This window comes from Ornithodoros turicata, chromosome 10 (genome assembly GCF_037126465.1).
Source record: "Ornithodoros turicata isolate Travis chromosome 10, ASM3712646v1, whole genome shotgun sequence".
Taxonomy (NCBI): Eukaryota; Metazoa; Arthropoda; class Arachnida; order Ixodida; family Argasidae; genus Ornithodoros; species Ornithodoros turicata.
In genome coordinates this window covers 8,289,649-8,311,075 of record NC_088210.1, presented here as the reverse complement: position 1 = coordinate 8,311,075, position 21,427 = coordinate 8,289,649, and the positions used below count along the sequence as shown (strand labels likewise).

The 21,427-nt window shown below is 48.0% G+C and overlaps 1 protein-coding gene across 3 annotated transcripts in view; it reads right to left on the bottom strand.

Moving 5' to 3' along the window:
* Positions 1-3,437: 3,437 nt before the first annotated feature.
* LOC135369698 (nuclear receptor corepressor 1-like) overlaps positions 3,438-21,427 on the bottom strand; it is a 48,775-nt gene continuing 30,785 nt past the window's right edge. For all 3 annotated transcript variants that reach the window (XM_064603212.1, XM_064603211.1, XM_064603213.1), the window contains 6 exons: positions 17,841-18,012; positions 15,042-15,157; positions 11,728-11,811; positions 11,478-11,668; positions 8,087-8,237; positions 3,438-6,310 (listed from right to left, as the gene is read on the bottom strand). In XM_064603212.1, the coding sequence (XP_064459282.1) occupies positions 3,702-6,310; positions 8,087-8,237; positions 11,478-11,668; positions 11,728-11,811; positions 15,042-15,157; positions 17,841-18,012 (3,323 nt within the window). In that variant the 3' untranslated portion in view covers positions 3,438-3,701. The remainder of the gene's footprint in view (positions 6,311-8,086; positions 8,238-11,477; positions 11,669-11,727; positions 11,812-15,041; positions 15,158-17,840; positions 18,013-21,427) is intronic.

Below are 21,427 nucleotides of genomic sequence, written 5' to 3'. Positions count from 1 at the left end.
ACGTTATTTTTTTACGTCAGCTGAAAAGCTACAATCCAGCATAGAAACATTTGTCCTAAAACGGCTTCCACAAACCACGTGCAAGAACGAAACTCATAGTTCTGATCTAGAGGGAAAACCAGGAGGTTACAACGCGTCGAATAGTGTGTGTATTGAGGCGCCGCACTCGTGTACGGAATGAAGAAACGAAAATGTGACATGAGCAGCTATGTCATTTTTTTACGTCAGCTGAAAAGCGACAATCCAGCTTGGAAACATTTGTCCTCAAGCGCCTTCCAAAAACCACGTGCAGGAACAAAACTCGTAGTTCTGACCTAGAGGGAAAAACAGGAGGTTCGAACGCGTCGAATAGTGTGTGTATTGTGGCGCCGCACTTGTGTACGGAATGAAGAAACGAAAATGTGACATGAGCAGCTATGTTATTTTTTTACGTCAGCTGAAAAGCGACAATCCAGCTTAGAAACATTTGTCCTAAAGCGGCTTCCAAAAACCACGTGCAAGAACGAAACTCATAGTTGTGACCTAGAGGGAAAAACAGGAGGCTCGAACACGTCGAATAGTGTGTGTATGTGGCGCCGCCGCAACCGTGTACGGAATGAAGAAACGTAAATGTGATGAGCAGCTACGTTATTTTTTTACGTCAACTGAAAAGCGACAATCCAGCATGGAAACATTAGTCCTAAAGCGGCTAACAAAAACCACCTGCAAGAACGAAACTCATAGTTCTCACCTAGAGGGAAAAAACAGGAGGCTCGAACGCGTCGAATAGTGTGTGTATGTGGCGCCGCCGCAGTCGTGTACGGAATGAAGAAACGTAAATGTGATGCGCAGCTGCGTTATTTTTTACGTCAGTTGAAAAGCGACAGTCCAGCATGGAAACATTTGTCCTAAAGCGGCTTTCAAAAACCACGTGCAAGAACGAAACTCATAGTTCTGACCTAGAGGGAAAAACAGGAGGTTCGAAGGCGTCGATTAGTGTGTGTATTGTGGCGCCACCCTACAAGGTAAGCTGAAGTACAAAGTATCGTAGAAGTGTTGAAGTTAAGGAAGCAATAACTGGGACGATGAGAAGGGCCACCGCTAGGTTCCAAAAATGCTGCGCTGGTAAGGGGTGCCGAATGGTGTTTTTATTGTGGCGCCGCCTCAGTCGTGTACGGAATGAATAAACGAAGATGTGACACTAGAAGCTATACGTTGCGTCAGCTGAAAAGCGACAATCCAGCATGGATGAAAGATTAAAGTCACTGAAAAGGTTAGCCATTGGTAGGACTCGAATCCACACCTTCTGGATTACCGGTCCAGGGCTTACACACACCTCCCCAGCGACTTCCAAGGGCGCGTCACCTGAAAGAACCTGTGGGGACAGCCAGCCACACTCTAAAAACAGAATTTCACCACATAGCATGCTGTGCCCAACCATTGCCACGAATGATAGGGTTATCGGCTGATTCGAGGACAGAGGGGGGGGAGGGGGGGGTACGCCTTCTTGTGGCAATTTGGATATATGGTAATAGCCACAAAAAGGCGTACACCTCCCTCTCTCCTCGAAACAAGAGACAACCCTATCATTCGCGGCAATGGTTGGCGCACAGCATGCAACGCTGTGAAGTTGTTTTTAGAGTGAACTCTCTCTTACTCGTGCATTTGGAAGTCGCTGGGGAGGTTTGTTAGCATAGCCCTGGACCGGTAATCCAGATGATGTGGGTTTGAGTCCTACAGCTGGCTAACCTTTTGAGTGACTTCCACCTTTTATTGTAGGTCTTAAGTTGACACTGACTATAAGCTCTTACCAGGAGACCCAGACTGACTACTTTTTCGATTTCCCACTGACTGGTGACCGTCCTCTTGAGTACTTCCACAATGAGAAACCGCGTTACCACGAACACTGCAATTTTCTTTTTCATTGGGAGGCCTGCCAAACCAAGCACATGGGTGCATGAAACATTCGCAGTGGGGCAAAGGCCTCTGGGTGCCACTTGAAATGTGCACGAGTTTCCTGTTTGCATGCAGATTTGTAGGATTGCAGCTTAGTAACAGCCATGACCAGAGCAAACCAATGGAAAAAAGTAACGTCATTCTCAGAAACGAAAATATTGAAATCATTCCCCACGTTTTCATCAAAATGTTGGCGCGTGTCATTGACGCATCACAACGGAGGTCCACCCAAGTTTATGTACAAATTCTGATCCCTCTCAACCCGTGCACTAAATTCGCTAAGAATGCTGCAATTCTCTGTTCACATTTAGACACGACAGCATTATCGGGCAAAGACTGCAATGTGAACCAGAGAACAGGACGGAATGCAATCCAGTTGGTGTATGTATGGAGAAGAAAATTCGAGTTCGGGGGAATATCTAGACCTACACCCTTCTCTCATTTCCCTCGATACGTACTGATTAAAGCTCATTTACTGGTCCGAGTTCCTTAGCAGTGTAAATATTTGTCTTATTTCCCCAAACTGAGGGATACGTTGAACACTCAAGTCGAGTCGAGTCAAGTCAAGAAACAGTAGGGCTGCGTGAATAGTTTTAAAAATGAACCACTGATGGTCACAACCAGCGCTGCACCGGCGACAGCATGTATATGTAATATGGTGACCATGCAGGACAGTGACTACCGATTTTTCTAGCAGTTCAACCAAATGCACTATAAAAAGGTTCTATCCTCGCATTTTATAATTCTTGGGCCTGGTAGTTTCAAACGATATTGCAATATATTCAGCTTGAAAGATGTCGTTCGATTTGAAATCTGAATAGGAAATTGTTCATGAAGGCAAAAACGAACATTCCCTCAGCCCTATACTAGTTGCCTTCAACTTCAGGAGAGAAAGAAGTCTGGTCCGTCGGCTCTCAAAATCCCCCCCCGAGGCAAACGTTGGCGGTATCCAATCAGACTTCAGGACAATCGCGGGCATACCTATCTTGAACAAGAGATAAACTGATGTTCTGAGGCTGGAACAACATAGTTCGATAGAACCCTGGGTTCGATCCCTACAGCTGGCTAACCTTTTCAGTGACTTTCATCTTTCATCATACCTATCTTGTGCCCGTGTGCCGTTTAGCACTGAAGCAACAAAGAGCCCGGTTATAATTTCGATTGTAGCTCCGTAATGGAATGAAAGTTTTGAATTATGATGACAAGTATGAAATGAACATGGCATGGAATGTTACTCGAAGTGAACTTGTTTTTGCACTTTAGTGTCCCTTTAAGAGTGTCCGGTTGACACTAAGCGAGCCTTCCCCCCATAGCAGCGCTGCAGTATTTCTCCTGGTACACGACCGTATGCGACCAACGGTGTATGTAGTTGCCAGACTACGTTTCTTTTCCTTCTTAAGTTGAACACAAGTATAGTGAGCAGCACCCATACCGTGCACCCCTCTGAGCCCCTGCCAACCGAAGTGCACTGGCAACCCTGGTTACGTACTTGAGACACACAATTGCATCACTCCCTCGACCGGAGAGTCTAAAACTTTTCATTGTTTTTTTTCTTTTTTCAAAAAGTAACAAGACAGTACAGCGTGCATTAACCGTTAGCACTCTGCAAAGAAATGGGGTGTCCTAAAATAACAGCCTCATTAATATGGGCACAAGCTTATGTACACTGCAAAATGAAAGAGTCTCGTAGTAGTATACAAATCTTTGTACAAGTCTTGTGGGGGGGGGCAAATGAGCTTGAGCTGAAATGAGGCAGTGAGGAAACGTCAGTCCTCGTCCGACAGTGGCTCGTACTGAGACGACAGGAGCAACGACGGTTGCTGGGAGACCGGGGGCTGTGAGCTGCCAGACATGGAGCGCACGGAGAGGGCAGAAAAGGGGTACGCGTACGTCGTGGGGAACCCCGGGGAAGGGTACAGGCGCGCCTCCCCTCGTGGCGGCGACACTGGCTCAATTTCTGCAGCCCCGCTTTCCCACCGCTCCCCGGGCTTGTGAGTAGAGGGCGACACAGAACGCGGACGGAACTTGCCCCCCCTCCATTCCGACCGGGGGGCCTCAATGGCGGAGGAAGGTCGCGGAGGCACAGAGCCGCCACCCCCTTCTTTCTTGGGTGGAACGTCGTCGGCTGTCCGCATCACTTCCACAATGCGGTTCTTGACGTAGTCCAGCGCGGAGAGCCCCACGTGCTGCTGGGCGCGCAGGTAGCCCTCGGGTGCAGTCCGTGTCCACTCCCTGTCCACTGGGGGCGAGATGGGTTCTGTGTAGGGCCCTCGGATGACGTTGCGCTCCTCCTTGGCCTCAGACTGTAGTGCCTTGCGCAGCTTCCAGCTGTGGTAGCCGCCCTGCTCGTCTGCGCTCTCAGCGTAGCACCCGGACGTCCTCACCACACTCTCCACGGGGACTCTGCTGTAGAGCGGGGGTGTGCCGTCGCTCGGGGTGCAGATGTTCTTCGAGATGATGGCAGCAATGTGCTGGTTGAGGGTGACCACCTTGTCGCCATCCACGCGGGGCGGTTCTTCCTCCCGTTTGGCCTTGGCATCGTAACCATCACTCCTCTGCTCCGTGCTCTGGTTGATCTGGTGAGTGATGATGGCATCGATGAGGTTGGCTGCCGTAATGCCCTGGGGCTTAGGGCTGTCTTTCTGGAAGGACTGGGAAAATATGCGCGATGCCTCGTTGTCCATGTCCGTCTGCTGGGGCCGGTAGCTGTCCTTCCCACGCATCTCCCTCTCAAACTGCTCCCTGCTGAACGGCCGTGGTCGCTGCAGCTCTTGCTGGGGAGGTGGCATGTCATGGTAGTTGCGGGGAGGTCGCTGGTGCATTTCCAGCAGGGACTTCTCCAGGCCCTCCACCTTCTTGTCCTCCTTGGGAACGGCCAGGCTGGGCTGTGCGGCCGCCGCGTTCACCAGGGTGGTGAAGGGGTCGTGGCTCGTCGGGGACACCACGGGGTACGGCTGCGTGCGGGGAGACTGGCCTCGTTTGCCCGGGCTCGGTACTTCCTGTTCCCGGGGGGAGCTCGTCTTGGGGGCCTGAATGACACTCTTGGGGCCCCACTGCACGCTTCGAATGACGTTCTGTCTAACCCCCGTCTTTGCGGGGGACCACGAGTCCTGACCCATGGGCCAGTTTCCAGGGTACTGCACAGGAGCCGCATCTCCCCTGCGCATCTGCTTCGAGGTGTTGAAATCTATCATGATTTGGTTTGTGCTCAGCTGAGATTCACTAGAATACTTGGGCCGGAACTGGTAGCCAGTGGGCATCCGGTAAGCCTGCTCGTCGTAGAGTCTGGCCTCTTGCTCCGGAGGCTTCCTCGGGTCGTGCTGCACCGGGGTGCCCAGAGTGATGGATCCCTCTTTGCTCTGTGGAGGCGTCAACTGCCGGAGCAGCCCCTCGTAGCGCGGCACAAACGCGGGCTGGTTCACTGGCGTACCCTGCGTGATGGAACCGGAGGGCTTCTCCTTGAACACTAGCTTGGGTGACATGGGCTTGCTGTTTGCTGCTATCAGGGGTGGTGGTGGGGGCACCTTGCCAGCCTTGGGCCAGGCGGGGGGTGACACCATGTGGGTACGGGCAAACATCGCGTGGGGAGGGTCCGGGGTGCGATGGAAGTGGTTGGAATGTGCTGGGGGTGGCTGAGCTCCAAAGGGTTGCTGGTAGCTGAAGAGGGGCTTCTCACGGCGTACCTCCTTGGGAGGGGTGGCCTCACGGGGCTTTTTGCTCAAGTCCTGCACCTGGTATTCGTCTTCGCGCGACATCTCTGGGAACTGAGCCAGCAGACCCTCTGGCCGACTGTTTGATGCACCAAAGGAAGGAACATGACTGTGAAGGTCATGGCCCGCTGGTGAGGACGTCCTGCCGTGGTTGGCTTGGCTCGGAGGGCAATGGCTGGGCAGGCTGGAGACGTAAGTAGGAGCGAGGGTAGAAGAACTTTCATGAACATGATGACCTGCAGGAAGAACAGGAGCCGGAGGCGCTGACACGGGGGGCACAGCCACCGGGACGGGGGGAGTATTTGAAGGTCGGGGACTATTCTTTGCCTGGCCCACGATGACGTCCGCCTGCTGCTCTTCCTTTAAGGGTAAGCCCGGCTGGCCTGGCTTCATAGAATACTGCAACGTCATCTCAATGGCTTGGAAGATGAGGTCCCGCATACACGTGGGTCCCTCGCGCCCTCCTCCTCCTCCTCCTTTCATAGAATCTGTTCTCTGGCCTGCGGGACGTTCAGCCTCGTGGGATCCACCCTGGCCTTCGTCCGCACTCACGGTTGCACTGCTGTCATAGTCTGGAATTACCTCCACACCATTGTCAGAGGGCTTGCTCGAAGCCACTGCGGTGGAGACCGGTGGAGGTGGTGGTGGTTTGCTGCAGTCCCAACCTGAGCAAAAGGCAAATCATCCCTTCAGAAATAGACACTGTATAAGTGGCTCTTGACGATCGCCGAAGCAAACTTCAATAAGGAAGTGCAAACCACTAGCTTTCAAGGAGTCATTCGTGTACCACACTCCAGTTTTATGACATGTGCACACTACGTCGAAGCGAGATACAGTCAACTGTACTGACACCTACACGGTGTGGTCAAGTTCTGTCCCGACTGGTTCTGTCCCACCAAAAATCGGAGGATCACTTCAGGCCTTCAAAAATGCTGTACTGCACAATCCTGTTATTCTGAAATCCCTTGCAGCCTATGGGGAATTTTTGTTCACGGGGTTCTCATAAACCTTGCTAAATTTCTACACGAAACAGGTACAGATGTGTTTCTCTCGAGTTATCTCGAGAGGAACACACCTGTACTTGTTTCGTACAGTTTGGTCGCTGATCACAGGCGCGGCCATCTGCAATGTCACGTGTGCCTTGACGTTTGCTGTGACGTGCGACCACGACCTGTCCGGGATGAATTGTGTTCGCCCAGCACGCTTCCGTCTACAGAGCAATACATTGGATGCCACCCCTGTGTGAGCAACGGTGCCTCCGTACAGCGACAAAACATCGCTTTGGGAAAAGCAAGTTGATGTTGTCAGGCAGAGCTGGAAGTCCGTCAGGAAAGTATCGACAAATTTTTTCAGCCTACCAGTGCTTAGTAGGGCTGATTTTGAAGCGAAATTCATTTTTTCAGACTCCTCAATTATTCGGACCTTTGCGCGATCCCCAGAGAGTCCGAAGAATCGAACGGTGAGCGTAATTGCCCTCTCATTATTGTGGCCACATCTCACGACCCTCAGAGCAGGCCTGGGAAGGGGGCACTGCACAGGCAGAGGGTGACACGTGTTAAGACCAGGGTTGGTTACTGTTTTCGGTTCCGTTTCCGGACGATTTTCGGTAGCTATTTCTGTTTCCGTTTCCTTTTAAGAATTTCGGTACTGGTTTCTGTTTCTCATTCGGAACTCGTACTGTCTGGTTTTGGATTTTTCATGTCAGATATACTAGTTACATAATGGATGCAAAAGGACAGCCACACCAAACATTAAAGACTTTAATGCAAAGTTCGTCACGAATCTTATACACCGCTAGCAGATGCTTCTCTAGGTTGCGAAAATACATGCCTTTAAGTTTCAAAAGTCTCCGCTCGTGCGCAAAAATAACGCGTCATCCAAAACTTCCGCGTCCATTTTGCTGCGCAGTGGGGGCTCAACACGAAAGAAAGTCCTGAATGAATGATGACTGAAAGAATAGTGAGGATATATATAATTTTCATATTAACGCGAAAACGCTGAGGGAAACGTCCTGCGAATTTGGTTTCCGTTAACGTTACCACTTTCGAATTTCGTTTCCGTTTCGGTCTCTGGTAGTGGAAACTAAAACAATTTTCCTTCCGTTTCAATTTTCGTTTCCTGTTGAATTTCGGTAATTACCGTTTCTCGTTTCCGGTAGCCAACCCTGGTTAAAACAACGTCTGGGATGACTCCCGACGTTGACGACTTCGGGACACGTAGTGCGCGTGCATCGGAAAGCCAATCATCACGATCGTGTTGTCTCTCGTACCGCGTAGCTGTCTGCACTGTCGGCGGAGGGTGCGCTTCTCGCTGGCACGAAAACTTGCTTCGTGACCAAGGTCCGCAGAAACGGAGTGATCGTGCTAGCGACTGCACACCGCGTAGCGTTCTCCTCAACGATTCCCATCTACGTAATGGAGCTGAGTGCACTATAGCATTACCTTCTTCCACCTGCTTTGTTGAGGGGCTGCACGCACTGGCCGTATCACTACTACACCGGTCCACACAGTTGTCTTCTTCACAGCTCGTGGTCGTCTCACCGCTCTCGTCGTCGTCGGTTATCTGCCGCTTTCCACCTTCATTCTTGGTAGACTGCGGATGAGGAAAGACGTCCTTAACGTTACTGCGGATGAGCCCCCTTGGGCCACAGTTGAGGCTGTTTATGGGGGATGGTTCCAACTCAAGGTGGGATGAAGGTTTATTGCGGATTCGGTCGGCACCCCACGAGTCCAAATCCTGGTGCCCAAAAGGGTGAACCGAACCTTTCGAATCCACCAACCATGTTTGTTCATTCTTTTTTTTTTTTTTTTTTTTCAAATTAAGCGCCTCAGAGTCCGCCGAAAGCCGCATTGGCCGACAGGTGTTTTCTTGTTTGGTTGGTTACATTGCCCTGGACTGAAAGAGTTCAGGCAGGAACTGTTACATTACATGTTTAAAAGTAACCGGTTTTTGCTTTTGATTGTTGCTTAGTTTTATTGAAATGACTAAGATTCAAGAATTTATGCACTTGTAGTTGATGAACAATGTCTTAAATAAATTACATCTAAGAACTTATATTGGCATATTTTCTCCCGAGACTGAAGCATTATATAATTTATTTTTCACTAAACAAAGGAATCATGAGAGAACAGATGTTCTGAGGCTGGAACAACATAGAAAGGATAAACTCATACAAAGCCTCAAACTTTCATCTTTCAAAGGAATCATATTCTGCTTCAAAACACTTTTCACTAGAAGTGTTTTTTCCTGGCTTTTTCAACCCTTTTTAACGAAAGGATTGGAAAGATTCGAGATTCGTAAGATTAGCGGATTCGTGGAACCTTCCTTGGATTCGGATTCGGATGCAAAAAATCTTGGATTCGTCCCAACTCATGTTTATTCAAAAAAAAAAAAAAAAAAACACAAGAGCTCAAACCAAGGAATATGAACGAGGGCCTAATGCACTGGCAGCCTGCACTTGATGTAAATTTTTTTAAAATCCTTTACAGTATTTTTATAAAAAGAGCTACGAGAGCAGCATGGCTGCCATTTTCGAGCTCTACGGCCAGGCGGGCATTCTTTGGAAGAGTGTGTGTAACTACAACACTACTAATAACCCGAAGTTCATTAACTCTCTCATTAGGAGATTTTGGCGACAGTGACATAACAGGACAGGAAGCAATCCTCGTTGGAATCCATTATATCATTTTAAAAATCGAGAAAAGAGCGTGTGCCGTTAAATATCCATAGGTGAATTTCGATACGCAAATGAGCCGAAACAGAAAAAAAAATGCACCTCAGGAGCACATCAGTCTTATCAATCACGAGCGCAGAGTTATCTGGGAGGGAGGGCAATTTATCTGGCCAGCTGAGCGGCACCTGCTCCAATCGTCTCCGTCCCTGCGTTCTCGATCCGTGCAGTCCGCACGTGCATATTTCAGGACTCGTTAAATGTGAAATGGCTTCCAACTCTCAATCTGCGATCTCGCTTTTGCTCAAAATGCCCAAATGAAAAATTTAAAATAATTTTAGGCAATTAGTCATCTTGCAGTTGCACACTTTCTTCCAGAGGACGTCCGCCTGGCCGCAGAACTCAACTGCAAAAACAACACCTATGCTGCTCTCGTAGCTTTTCATTAAAAATTCTGTGAAGCAAAATAAATAAATAAATAAATACTGTACAAATGAGCACACATATTTCTGCAGGCAAGCCATAAAAAACATCTTAGGGTTGAAAGTAACCTGTCATATGTAGAGCCTGAAGCTTTCGGGAACTATTTTTTTTCTAAATTTGGGGGGTAAAACTGGGTAAATGAACGCGTCCTTTAAATTCATGCAAATTCAGATAAAAAAAAAACTTTCAGTACGCTTCATTCGGGGGGATATCTGACTGAGCTGCTCATTTGCACTGCATTTGCCATCAGCAGCAAGTTAGTGCGCATACCTATACAAATGTCTGAGTGGGGAAAATTTGCCTGATAAAGAATTGGGTTTCGGCAACCTTCAATTCGGGGCACAAATTTCAGGCTCTAAGTATAACCTCTGCAGGTCACACACCCACTGGGACATGCACTTCATGTTCCACTGGGTTTGTGCTTTTGCAAGAGCTATGACTAGAGCCTGAAGTTTTCGGGAAATATTTTTTTTCTAAATTCGGGGAGTAAAAATCGGGTAAATAAACATGTGCTCTAAATTCATGCAAATTCGTGTGAAAAAAAAAGAAAAGCCCAATACGCAAAGTTCAGGGTGAAATCTGGCTCAGTTACTCATACTAACGGAACTGGTTCAGTACAGATGGTGATCTAACTACATCTGCTGCCAAACAAGTTACTAAGTGTATATTCCTACGGACGTCTCAGTGAGGGCAGTTTGCCGGGTAAAGATCGGGTTTCACCCTGAAGAGGCAACCTTCAATTTCGGGGCGCAAATTTGGGGAAGAATCGGGTTAAACCCTAAAACTTCAGGCTCTAGCTATAACTCGATAATTATCATCATTCTATACGCTGTGATGGGGTTGCACCGTTGCTGTCGTCCGCTACAGCAGCGGGCCCCGCTTCTGAAGTTCAAAATTCGAATTTCCACTGTAACCTAGCACACTTGTGGACAGGTCTCTCGACAGGAGCTGCATGCCATGCCATGGTCGGTACAATCTCGTAGGCTGCAGCATTTACTCGTATAATTGACACTGCTGGCATCATGCTGGCATCATGCAGTGACCTGCATGATGCCAGACACCAGAACAAGTGCCAGAGTCGTGCAAACATTGTGCAGGAACACTTCCTGAACATTTGTGCAGCAGCACGCTAGACCAACACCACCTAGATACCAGAAGGCCTGCGCTTGCCTCCTCTCCCTTCTTCTTCGTTACGTCGACATATCGAGTCAGAATTCAAGAACTCGCAAACGACTGCAGCTAACTTGGAACCTGTAGACCGAACGTGTAGGCAAAGAGCGCAACGCAAGTTCCAGAAAATCAGTCTTGAGAAAGATACGGGACCATTTTTCACCCATTTAGCACGCGGGGATGTTCAATCAGTGCTTGCAGACGACGGCGGTTCGTCTCCACGGCTACGATTGCTGAAAGCTCGTTTGCGATTGGCTACCGCTGTTGAAAATACGATCCCGATTGGCTGACTCTTAGTTGTTACGTCATGTGCGGCAGGTAAGCAGGCTTTCTTTCTAGGTGGTGTTGGCTAGACCACGCACTGAATATCTGAAGAAAACGGAGCATACAGCCAAGCACTCTGTGGCTCTTAGCAATGACGGCGTCCCATTGATCGTGGGGAAAATTTCGAGAGCAAGTAGGAAGGAGAGCTAAACATTTTTACTGCCACTGCCAAGTGGGAAGCTTACCTCTCGGAAGGCTCGAACGAGCTCATCTAGTCCAAACTTTCGTTTGTAGTTGAAGTAGAAATTTTTACACTGTTCCTTCGTTTTGCTCTTGACCACCGAGGCGACCGCGGGCCAGTCCGTACCGTATTCCCGGAGGCACTTCTTGGCCAGTTCCATCTCCTCTTCGCTCCAACGAGATGGCTCCACGGTATCTACAATAATGGACGTGATCTCAGTTCGGTGTCTGACAGGCAAAGAGGGCATCACTCACCATCCGCTGGCGCATTGGGCTCCAATTTACGAGCTATTCTATTGAAGCACGCGGAGCAGCACTTCTGAGTCCCGGCTGGAATTTCTGGAAATATACACACAAGACAAAATGAGAGGTTCCCCACTCCACTCCAGTCATGCCTCGTCAATAAGGGCACCGCTAACACGGACGACTGAAAATATAAAAAACTTTTATGGGGGTACCATATCTTTTTTTTCTTTTTTGGTTTAGGGAGAGAGTTGCCACTACTTTTTAGACGTTCACTCCAGGTTTACAGCAGAAAAATTGTGACGCTCGAATCAGTTCAAGTTGGTTCGGATTGGTACGACTCAGTTCAACTGGCATAAATATTCGCCTGTTGACTGAGCATGGATTGAAACTTTCATCATTAATCTTTTTCTGATATGCCAAATTTTGATTGGGATCGCAACATGATTTAAGCCAGGTTAAATATACAAGACAGAATTTCCTCTTACTAAAGTGAGCGCAGATTGACACGCTTTCCAACAAGAGATCGTTGATTGTTGAAACAGATATCCGATAGCATGTTTTTGAAAGGATATACGGCGTGTTTATCCTTAATCAATATTTTGTATGTGTGTGGCGTGTTGTGAGATCAGCGTAGATGCCATCCCTGCATTATACGGCTGGGCAGACATTCTGCCGAGGAGGGCACCCACTGCGTCACTAATTCACTCTCTTCGACGGTATGCCCTATAATTAGAGATGACTACGGCTAAGAGAATTAGGGCTACACCCGCACCCACATGTCCAGACGCAGCTCAATGATTTATTGATGCTGGGGACACTGTCCGTTAACTTGCCACTGTTCCAACCCTCCCAGACGCTGTGGCGACTGCTTACATGGTTGTCAGCTTACTAGGGAGGCTTGCCTCGTCCATTTCCTCCGAATAAAATGACAGACTCAAGCACTGCGCATGTGCTGTACAAATTGGGGAGCGATTCGTCCGAAGCACGGTTTCATACGAATGACTCACTCGCTCAGGGTCATTTCGTTGTGCTCGGCGAGCACGACCGATTCACATAGCGAAGTAAGATGGTGGCTGTTGGGAGTGGTGGAGTCGCAGTGAGACTGCCAGACGTTTACTGCTACCGAAGGTATACATAATCTGCGGTACACTGTTGAACCTAACGACATATTCAGCACAGCGTTTCACCAGCTCTCGTGGTATACTCATTAGCATGATGAAGGCCCCGGGTTTTCCGCGATTCCACGAAATATCGTGGAATCCTTCGTTCGGCACGGAATTTCGCAGAATCCCTTATTTTTAGGGTTTTACGAATATTCGAGTTCTCGAATTCCAAATCAAATATCAATCACTCAAAGTATTCCATTTGCGAATCAAATACCCAATATTCGGATTTCCGAATGTCCGACTATTCGCCGGATACGGACGACACCTCCCGAAAGTGGGCTTCACCCGAAGCTTCCCTGCATGAGGTGAAGCCTCCTTTACGAAACTGCCCATGCTGCAGGACCAGCACAGAAACATTTTAGTTTAGCTTAAGGTAACGTTAGCCCAACTTTATTGTGCATACTTCGCCTGAGGAAGGGGCGGTGTCCCTCCCACGTGCAGTTTAGTGGTGGCAGTGGGGGATTTTGATTTGATGTCCGGGATTTTGCCTCTAAAGACTCTTAAATAATGCCTACAGCCAACAAACAAAAAAGGTGTCCATTAACTTCCACAGGGCATGTATTGTAAGCTCCTCCCTATTAACTTCCTATAAAGTTCCTATAAACTCTGTAGATGCTGAAAGATCTTTCACCAAGTATAAAATGATTACAGGCGACAGACCTTTGTCTTTCACAGAGGAAAACCACACAGTGCTTTCAATCTGTAATTTTATAAAACAGTTTTGCTCCCACACTATCCAAGAAAATAAAGTGTTTCCCATTTCAAGCAAACGCTGACTGCCTGCCGCGGAAAACTGCGCAATTTACGAGTCGGTGCCGCAAAATTTTGAATTTGCTGCAGCAGAAAACCAGGGGCCTTAAGCATGATCACTTTCCACGCCGAGACTGGGAGGTGACATGGGTTCGAATCCAACCACTGCCTGGTCTTATGTGAGCTTTTTCCCTGGGTTTTCCAAGGGCTTTCCAGAAGAACTTCGGCACAGTTCCCGAGAAGTCGGCCCAGGACTCACACTATCCCTCCCTATGCCCCGCGCTCCTTCCTGCTGTCCACATCTGTATGCCGCTCATAACCACAGTTGCTTCGCGGGGGTAACGTGGAACTTTAAACAAAAAACAAAAAAGTGCAAAGCACTTCACATGCATCGGCGTCCAGTTGTGGCTGGAACATGCTCCGCTCCCTGCGTGATGATGATGATGATGATGATGATTGAACTTTATTGGCGCGCGTGCGAGAAAGTTTGTTCATACACGCAAGGCACATTAAAGATATGCAAAGTGCTCGGCTCTCCGTGTATTCACCCGAGCGACATCGTTACGGAATATTCTAGTGGAAGAGAACGCGAAAACACTGCTCACAGAGCGCAAGTTCCGTCCCGTGTTATGCTGAGCACTCGCACGGTGCGGAATATTGGGAATGGCGTGCTGCGCATTTAGCAGACGACACCGTCAGCATGTTTTCCTTTCGTCTGCTACGAAATATCTTGTGGCTGTATTGCAAGATATTCCCCATGGGTGGCAGGGTACGTGAAGACACAACGTTGTGCGCTCGCGCTCACGTGACAGCAGAGGGCTATGATGCTTTTCACATCTTCCGCTCCTGGGGGAATGGTGTTCGTGCAATACACTGTCTGTGTCTTCTGTTTGATCTAACTATCGAGAGAGGCTTGTCACATGGCTGATTAACCATTTTCGTAGCAAAACTGCCTCCTATACATCCTGATTTCATCAACGTGAGACCGAGCCTCGCAACTGCGCTGGCATCCGCTTGACGGCATGGTGACCAGCGACATTCATCTAATGCGCTCACCCCAATTTTCGGCCAAGATGTTTTTTCCTCACATCGCCTCAATTTGGGGGGGGGGAATTTTTTCTTGCTTCACCGTATTCCCGAAGAATTTTCCTTACCTCGCCTCAACCTCATGTTTAAATCATTTTCCTCACCTGAATTTTTTCTGAAAAATATTCCTCAATTTGCCTCTCCTCAACATTGGAGAAAAAACTTTTGAAAAAAACATTCTCACCTCACCTCAATGTGCATGGGGTGAGGATGATGTAAGGGCACCCTCACTCTCATCTGCCCTCATCTGACTTCAACAAAGGCTTCAAACACGTGTGTGCAGAGTCAATAATATGAGCATTCACAAATCAAAGTGCTTACGCAGTTCCTGCATGACTGTTTCTTTGAAGTCCTTATCCAGCTCGTTCCATTTCCCGGGAAGTGGCCTTAACCTTTTCACCTTCCGCTTGGGGGTTTTGCACGTTGGTATTGGACACCTGAAATGCAAACATACACTTAGCACCCAGATACTTCTTTTTTTACCTTACATTAAACATATTCCCCCCCCAGATACTTTCTACAGTGAAATCAAAAGTTGTAATGTACAGTATGTAGTCGTGATAGCTTGTACCTGCGTTTTGGCATCATTTGCGGAACAAACCTAACAGGGATGACACTTGTATGACGCTTGAGATTATGTCTGATATTTCTTACTCAATACACCTCGCTTTACAGCAATTACATCAACTTTCTAACGTAGAACTGAATGTGCACAGCACATGTTCGAGCCCCGTGTGCACAAAGCACAGTCGTACCCCAGCTGACGTCAGATGTCACGAGGTTCAAGCCAACGCCACCTCGATAGAGGAAGCCTGCTTACTCGTTGACGTGAAGTAGCAACCAATACAGTAGAATCTCAATTATACGAATCTCACGGGGTCGCGGAAAAAATTCACATAATAAAAATTGAGGCAAGAAAATAGACAGTGACTGTTCATTTTCCGTTACTGTCAGTGAAAGAGGTCGGCCGTAACGCTTTTGTGTCTCCGTTTTTGGCCGATGCTGCCCAAATACGTGAGATGATTCAAAAGATGTAGCACGTGCTTTCCACCCGCGAGTCGTGCGACAGTGTTCTAAAGCGAGCTTCTCCTAAAGCAAGCAGGCGTTAGGCGAAGCCGACTTGCGAAATGGTGACGCGTAATGTTGCCACAAGGTGTCCCAATATGTTCCCTCCACGTGTTCTGGTCGCTGTTTTCCGCCAGAGCGATGTCACACAGCTTCGCGGTTTATTGTTGCGAGGGGGGTTAGAAGGTCAAAACAGAGATAAGGTGGTGGGCTGTTCAATCCCCTTGATCTTATCTCCACCACCACCACCAAAAGGAAAGTCATTGCTTGCATTGCGCTACATGATGTAAGGGAGTTCGTGGTAAGGATCGCCCTCCCTTTTCGAAAGAAGCAGCAGCATGAGCCTCACGTCACGGGGGTACGACCTCTGTCGCATCCTCGGCTCATTCGTATCATCCGTAGAGGCAAGATAACGCGTTCGTATCATCCGAACTCGAGTACATGAGAAGAATAGGCATTCTGGTCGGGACATGAAAAGAATTCGTATCATCCCGAAATTCGTATCATCCGTGATTGTATCATCGAGATTCTACTGTAGTCGGCCAACCAGGATCGTGTTTTCAGCTGCGGTAGCCAACCTGACTATATATGTCGACTCTGACTGTACAGTCGAACCTCGTTAAAACGAAGTCTGTTACATCGAATTTTTGGTTATTACGATTTTTTTTTTCTTCACTTGGTTGGCCATGCTTTGGTTCTATGGGGATTTTTTTGCTACAACATAGTAACCTCCTCTATTTTCATCCCATCCTCGGTTATTGCAAGGGTTTTGCCCCGAATTTCTTATCGCGGAAAGACTAATCCACGGAGATTAATAGTGCCGCGTACGTGCCACTGATGGGGCGTCATGACCTCAATGAACATTCGCGTCCTAGCCTGGCACTCCGCTCTGCATTCTCTCGCTTCCTCCTCGCCACCCCCCCTCCGCACCCAGTCCTCCTCCACCCACGTGACCACAATCCAAAACTGTTTTGCGAAGGGCGGGTTCGCGGCCATCACGGAGGAAGTTGACACGGAGGCGGCATCGGGCTGAGGTAACAAACGAGGCAGCACGGATGACTCTCACATAACCAGTGCCGTTGTGTCAACAACGAGAACTAAATCGCTGTGTGCAATGCTATCACGAAGGGGCAACAAGTGATAACAGATTTTTTCAAATAAACGCGCTTTTTTCAAATAAACACGCTTTTTTGAGTGCATGACTGTATCATATCACAGCGTTGTGCACGCACTTGTTCTTAGCTTAGCGGCAACCTCCTGCATTTTCTGGAGGCATTCTTTTAGTACGAATACAGGATACAACGAACAAATTTGTGGTCCCCGTGAGGCTCCGCTATAACAAGGTTCGACCGTATGTGTCCATGTAGCGAAGAAGGGAAAGGAGGCAATAAGCAGGTCTTCTGTATCTAGGTGGCGTTGTTCAAGCACATGTGTAATGAGGCTGGCGAGTGCCACAACAGAGGGATTTCAATGTGAAGGTCAGCTACCGCTGGTCGGACAACCCTGCACAGTTCTTCCAGGGTGCATCCGCCGGTAGTGGCACTTCCTATCCGTAGCAGACAAAGATCGGGTAAATAAACACGTGCTCAAAATTCGTGCGAATTCAGGTGGAGAAACTTCCATTGTGCTAAATTCGGGGAGAAGTCTGGCTTAGTTACTCAGTCTAACTGTAGTTTAAACTGTAGTTTAAAGTTTGGTACAAGTGGTGATGTAATTGTATTCTTCTGCCAAACAGGTTAGTGTGCATTCCTACATATGTCTCATTGACGGCAATTTGCCGGGTAACTATCGGGTTTCACCCTAAAGAGGCAACTTACAATATGGGGTGCAAATTAGGGGAAGAATTGGGTTAAATCCTAAAACTCCAGGCTCTAATTATATGCGGTGAAATATGGTACATCATTCAACACATACGACCACCTTCAGCGTGCCAAGTGACAAACTTTTTGCCCCCCAGTGAGCTTATCTTGTGTGGCTGCCCTCGACGCAATGCATGACGAACTAAACGCGATTCCGAGCAATCTCAAGTGTCTGTCCCAAAGAGAGAGTCCTTACTGAACAAATCGCTGTCGCACAGTCTTGAAGCGACAGGAGGAGCAAACCCTGGCGTCCGGCGTGATGTCGGACTCCTTGAGGGCGTACATCTCGCAGTTGGCCTTTGTCAGTGGCCGAGACTGACTGTTCTTTTCCAACTTGCAGTGGCACACCAGGCACGGCTGCTCCACATCTGAAACAGGTCGGTTAACATTTAAATGGGCACACCGGAGTTAAAGGGACGTGGAGTTGAGAGGGCAGCCAACAACAATAACTCTACAGTAGAACCTCGTCGCCATGCTCTGCCAACGCCACCTAGATACAGAAAGCCTGTGCGCTCGTAGACTGGACGTAACAATTAAGAGTCAGCCAATCAGGATCGTGTTTTCAACGGCCGCAGCCAATCACGAACGTGTTTTCAGCGGTCGTGGCCATGGAGAAGAACCACCGTCATCTGCAAGTTGAGATTGAACGTCCCCGCGTACAAAATGGAAAAACTTGGAAATAAAGCGCAAAACGGTCTCAATCTTCCTCAAAAGTGATTTTCTGGAAAGCACCTTACACTTTTTGTCTAAATATTTAGGTCTGCAGGTCACGGATGAGCAATAATTTGCAGGTTTTTAATTCGCAGAACGGTGAATCGCAGTAGCAGACGAATCCTGACTATATATGCCACGTAGCAAAGGAGGGAGGGGAGGCAATGCGCAGGCTTTCTCTATCTAGGTGGTGTTGGCTTGGCTGGTGGCGTACGGAATAACGATTGCGCCTTGTGCTGGGAAAACCCGAGGAAAACCTGGGACAGCAGAGCTGGTGCCGAGATTCGAACTTGCGTCACCTCCCGTTCTAAGCGTGGAAGGCAATCATCCTGATGACTACACCAAGCGAGTCAACTTCGCTATCAGATACGTCCACGAACTAACTTGAATACAGTCAAACTCCTTTATAGCGAACACCTTTTTAACGAAAATACCACTACAGCAAATTTTTTTGCGGTCCCGCTGGAGCCCTATAGGTCCAATAATGGACATCCTTTTTAACGAAAATACCTTTACTGCAAATTTTTTTTGCCGTCCCCTGAGTTTCGTTGTAAAGGAGTTTGACTGTATAACCTGCATGTAGCGCTACAGTATTTACCCGCATAATTTGCACACTTTTCCTATAAAAAAATGTCGGAAAAGTTGGGTGTGCGCAAATTGCGCGGGAACTTTGGTTAGGTATTGAAACGACGCAAAATTTTGGAATTTTAGTACACCGGTCAAATGGCTCTCACTAGAGCCGATACTGATGTTATCACAGCATTGAGCAAGTGCGAAAGAACTACCCAAATACCGCGCAAACGGTGACGGTTGGGAGGCAAAATGGTGGCCCACTGCCGCTCGTCTACTGACGGAGTACGTCGAGATGGCGCTGGAAAACACCGCTAATCTTTCCGCATTTTGTAGTTCGAGTGACAGTATAGTTAGACCCTGAAGTTTTCGGGTTTTATTTTTTTCCAAATTCGGGGGGTGAAAATCAGGTCAATAACTTAAATGTCAAAAATTCATGCAAATTCGTGTGTAAAAATTACCATCAGACTGAATTCGGGGAGAAATCAGGCTTTATGGCAGCTTAAACGTTCGTTCTAGCGCTCATCCAGAGTGTCAGAAGTAGAGGTCAACCATGTATTTTGTGAAAAATTAGTATGTCTTTACCTTCAGGTGCATAGCTTAGGTGCAGTTTTGCGGGTAGAAATCGGGTTTAACCGAAAACAGGTGGACCTTGAGATTCGGGGTGCAAATTCAGGGAAAAATCGGGTTTAACCCTAAAACTTCAGGGTCTAAGTATAGTCCACTGCGTCAGTGGACTATCACCCGAAAGTATGCACAAATCAAACAAAAGCACCGCGATAACTTTGGTAGCACAGACGTCTCAGCGAAGAGCAATCGCCACGTTCGCTGAGACGCGAGTGCCAGATATCCACGCGTGGAACCGTTGGTGCGCATATTAAGGAATTTTTGTTTTCGTGTCATTTTTAGCGCTAAACTGGGGGTGCACAAATTACGTGATGGCGCAATATATGCAAGTAGGTACGGTACTTTGGTGTTTAATAATAACCCCTCCTGTGCATGAAGCTGTTAACAGTGATTTATCCAGACCCCCCTTACACCCCTCCCAAATGTTCAGTGACACCCCCTAACTTTTTCACCTGTGTACCCCCTACAGGGGATGCCCTTGCGATTTCAGCTTTAGACACATGTCGGTAATGATATGTTAAGCTGTAATGATGGAGCTATAATAATACCCCCCCCCCCCAATTTTTTCCAACACCCCTCCGTGCTTGGGATTCTGGATAAACCACTGCAGCTGTATTTAGCGGCTCAAAACTTCCAGCCATATAGTGGGACATTACGCAGAGAACCTGCATATAAACCTGCAGTCCCAATGTGCTGAAAACCCCAACTAGGATACCCCAACTACCAGAAACCCAACTACCAAAGACCTCAACTACAGATACAGTGAAGATGTTTTGAAGACTGGCCACCTTCGCTACAAAAAGGATTCCAATCCAAACACCTGAAGCCACATTTCTTGCAGCACGCACCAAGAGAAACACTTCCATGAAGATCCACAGTGATCCACAGACTGCCTTCCATAAAGGAGTCCTTCAAAGCTGGACCCACCCCGTTAACGAAATACTAGCCTGCCTATCTGTCAGGGGTAGGGCACTGCACAAATGCTCGAAGTCGCGGTAGTTGGTATCTCGACATATTGTTGAATGCAGTCAATAGACACTACAGAGAAGACAAGAAGTTGTACTCCACGGCTGCTTGCTCACGACTAACAGAAGTTGTGTCCGTCAGTTGTGAGTAAGCCACCGTGGCGTCAACTTCTTGTCTTCTCTGTGGTGTCTATTGCTGCATTCAACAACATGTAGGGCACTGCCCAGGCTGCATTCTTAGGCCTAGGGCCGGCCTTCCGCTGATCTACCTGCCGTCAGGCCATATCCAACGGCTCCATACGAGGCCCGGCCTAAGCCCAAAGAATTTTTATTATTTTATAAATTTATAAGTAGGGAGTTCCTTTTTCGGGTTAAACCCTATTCTGCCCGGTTATTTCCCCCGAACTGACCTCCGACCAATACAGGTTAAACCCGATTTCTCCCCGAATTCAGTCACTATGAAACCCTCAAGTGATGTTTCCAATCAAGACGAACAAAGGTAAAACATGTAAGAATGGGTCACTTACGTTCTCAGCAATACACCCGTGTGTATCAGCACTTCTAAGCAGCACAACATATTGGCCCAATATTGGACCGATATTGGCAATGTCGGCCCAATATTGGTCTAATATTGGGCCAAGATGGTGTCTATGCCTTCGGGGACTAGCGCTGGTAGGTCCCCCCCACCCAAAAAAAAAAGAAAACATTCGGAAAGGACATAATATACAAGATGAGAAACAAAAACACCCAATATAACCCGAAGGTACAATTATCGCCAGATTTCCTCCCAGAATTACAGGTTTAAAAATAGCACCAGATTTTTACCCCCTCGAATCTGAGAAAGACATTTAACCCAAAGAAGTCACTCCCTATTTATAAGCTGCCTGGCCCAGCCCGGCACAGTGTAGCC